This window comes from Dinoponera quadriceps, unplaced genomic scaffold (assembly GCF_001313825.1).
Source record: "Dinoponera quadriceps isolate SergipeBrazil2010 unplaced genomic scaffold, ASM131382v1 scaffold2358, whole genome shotgun sequence".
NCBI classification, from domain to species: Eukaryota; Metazoa; Arthropoda; class Insecta; order Hymenoptera; family Formicidae; genus Dinoponera; species Dinoponera quadriceps.
Window position 1 is genome coordinate 1 of NW_014556504.1, and position 3,310 is coordinate 3,310.

Sequence of the window (3,310 nt, forward strand, 5' to 3'; positions counted from 1 at the left end):
AAGGAAAGCCAAGATGACGATCCACTCTGAGACGCCCCTTATGTACGTATGGTGGCGAATTTCTTTCACGAGAAATGCGTCTAGTTCTGCGGACATCTAGTGGCTATCTTTAAAATTTAGCAACGTCAGACGTGGGGCCCAATTTAGGGTCCGTTTTTCCGTCTGTAAAATCGTTACTGTCAGGCGCGGTCAATGGCCGGCTCGTAGTAACCCGTAATACCCTTTGACAGGCACCGACTAGAAGAGAGAAAATAATTTTATTCGGTGAAACCTGAGAAAAGAACGAGATTTTTACGACTGTTGAACATTCTTTAGTTAGTTAACATTATTTATTTCGCAAATCTTATTATATGTAATAAGAGGGACGTGTACACCTGCGAGATTCAGATTCCTGCCGAGTTCTTACAGCCCTGATTGCGCTTAAATTGTTCAGTCTTTTAACATTTTTTAAAAATATCGTATGATTAATACATGTTTCACGTTACAACGCAGGAAGTTTTATCGAAGGGAGACCACGGCAAGTCCTACAAGGATGAGAAAACCAACCACAGTAATTTGCACAAGATCAACTTGAGGAACAACCAGCTGAAGGGAAACATAATTTTGGGAAATTATGGTGTAAGTTTGGCTGCTGCGTGAATTGTTAATTGCGATTCTTTTGTCGTTTTATTTTCCTTCGATCTCTGCTAATTAAAAAAAAAAACAGAATTTGACGCATCTAGACGTCAGCGAAAACAGCATTGAGAAGTTGGACATTAGCGCTTTGCAAGAGCTAAGGAGCGTCCGTTGTGCACGAAATCACCTGACCGAATTAACTCTTTGCGGCCGAAATCTCGTGTCACTCATCGCTGGAAACAATAGTGAGCGTCGTCTTTCGTGCACGATTGTCTGCACTTTTCAATGATTAATAGTTCGCGACAGAGAACTAATCGAGCGTGTAATTTTTACAGAATTGAAGAAGCTAACCGTGGAACCTGTGCCAATTAATCTGGAGCATCTGGATGTTTCCTAGTAAATATATAAAACGTAGATGAGGGAAAAATTTACACCGGATATAACGTAAAATGTGTTGAGAAGTAACACAAATATTATGTCAAATATTAACACAAAATTAATATTCATAATGTTAACCTTCCCTCAGCAAAAAGATATCGAAGACCCAGCCAATTCATTAATTATGAATTCTAGAATACGAGAATTTTTTCAGATTTTTATATAATCCGAAGCAATGTAAAAACATGCATTCCGCTCAACGATCCGGATTGCCCACGGAAGATGCTAAATTCAATATTGTCGACGGAGGGTTGATCGACATTGAAATTTAAAATGTGTTATTTTAGTACTTATACATTTTAAATATCGAGAGAGAAAGAGAGAGAGAGAGAGAGAGAGAGAACAATAATAAAATATTCAGATAACATATAATGAAAAATTCAACACAAAACTTTTAACAAGGAACGGTTTCAAATTCAATGTTTTTTTATTGTAAAAAATAAAAAATTTTAGATCAAATTAAAAAGTTATAACGTAGATTGGAAATTTACGCATTAACGCATAAAATGAGAGTTATTAACAGTGTTATTAATATTTTGTCACACTTCTATCTCATGATTCTTTCTCACGAGTCGCTTTTCTCTCACGTTTTTACGATAGCGTGATATCAGTCGGAGTGAAAGATCAATAGACTCGTTAATTCCCTCAGCAACAATTTGGACGCACTGCCCGAATGGACGACCGAACTGCCAGCGTTACGTGTTCTCTTCGCGTCGCACAACACCCTAACGGCCCTGCCGGACCGGCTGTTGTCGCAGCCATCGAGATTGGAAGTTCTTCATCTGCCGCACAATCGATTGCAGGCCCTTCCGCCGCCCAGGAGACCGCTGAACATAGTGCACCTAACTCTTCAGGGCAACATGTTGACCACACTGCCCACCAGCTTCTTCGCGAACACCGAAAAGTAAGACATCAAGCGTATCCCGATTCGCGAATCATGCCCTGCCGGTCTTAAAGTGGATCGATCGTGTTCCGGCCGACGACAAACGATATTTTGCGATACACTTCGCGCCTCGCGCTCACGGCTTCGCTTTCCTCCCAGAATGAAGGTTCTGAATCTCTCCAACAATCGGCTCTCCGAGCTTCCGTATCGCGAGGAAGCCGGCAGGACTCACCAAGGATCGCATACTTTGGAGAAGCTTTACGTCACGGCGAACTGCCTGACCGATACCGCCCTGGACGCTCTGACGAAGTTCACGTCCTTGAGAGTTCTTCATATCGCTTACAACACCTTGGACACGCTTCCAGAAAGGTGAGCCTGTTGTAATTAAATTAATATGCAGGGAAACAGTGATCACGCAATTATAAAGTGTAATGAGAAATAGTTATAATAAAATTATCGAATATAAAAAAAATAGGATGAAAAATGACAGATATTCGTGAATAAAGATGACACGTATTACAAGTACGGAAATACTCGTGTCGTCAGGATGGCCGAGCGGTCTAAGGCGCTGCGTTCAGGTCGCAGTCCACTTCTGTGGGCGTGGGTTCGAATCCCACTTCTGACAAATCACAGAAATATATTTTGTTCTCACGGCAAAGTGTTTTTTTCTCAACTTTCAACATTTGATAATCTCGCTGACATCCTGTCGTTGGACAGAGACGACAGTGTGTATCTCCGTGTATTTTGCAATTAATCGCACTCGATATTTGTCCCCGACATTGAATATTATCGAACATTTAATGCGTTGCAGTTGCATTGCCGCGTGGGGCGATCTGGAAGAATTAGTGCTGTCCGGCAACCGATTGCAATATCTGCCGGACAACGTGGCGAATCTGCGACATTTGCGCGTACTACGCGTGCATTCTAATCGGCTCTTAACGTGTCCCACTTTTAGCAAAACGGCAGCCCTGAAGGTGAGACGCACGCACGTACGAATTCGTATCAAGCGAGTTGTATAAACGCGATTTATAATCACAGTTCGAATTCCAGAACGCGTAAAATTTTCAGCTTGCCGAAGCGGAAATATATATATGTATATTCCAAATGTTTTCCGGAGATATCTCTTTAAAAACAAAAAAGATATCTCTTCACACCGAGTAAGAAGTGGAACAAGTAGTAGTTAATTTTCTCAAATAATATATATCTCCCGCATAAATATCTTTACGCGATAGAAAATTATACAAAACTAAAAAAATATTAATTATTATATGAATTTAATTAAATTATAGTATAATAATTAGTATTATAATTACGCAATATATATGATAATTACATTATAATATTACTTATAATTAATATATATATATATATATA

General features: G+C 39.8%; 1 protein-coding gene and 1 non-coding gene across 2 annotated transcripts in view; both read left to right on the plus strand.

The window, feature by feature from the left end:
• Positions 1-444: 444 nt before the first annotated feature.
• LOC106747814 (protein phosphatase PHLPP-like protein) overlaps positions 445-3,310 on the plus strand; it is a 7,695-nt gene continuing 4,829 nt past the window's right edge. Inside the window, exons 1-6 of the mRNA XM_014625733.1 lie at positions 445-618; positions 707-860; positions 951-1,011; positions 1,703-1,957; positions 2,096-2,305; positions 2,748-2,910. Of these exons, the coding sequence (XP_014481219.1) occupies positions 472-618; positions 707-860; positions 951-1,011; positions 1,703-1,957; positions 2,096-2,305; positions 2,748-2,910 (990 nt within the window). The 5' untranslated portion in view covers positions 445-471. The remainder of the gene's footprint in view (positions 619-706; positions 861-950; positions 1,012-1,702; positions 1,958-2,095; positions 2,306-2,747; positions 2,911-3,310) is intronic.
• On the plus strand, positions 2,478-2,561 carry Trnal-cag. The gene has a single exon. It is a non-coding gene; the product is annotated as a tRNA-Leu (tRNA).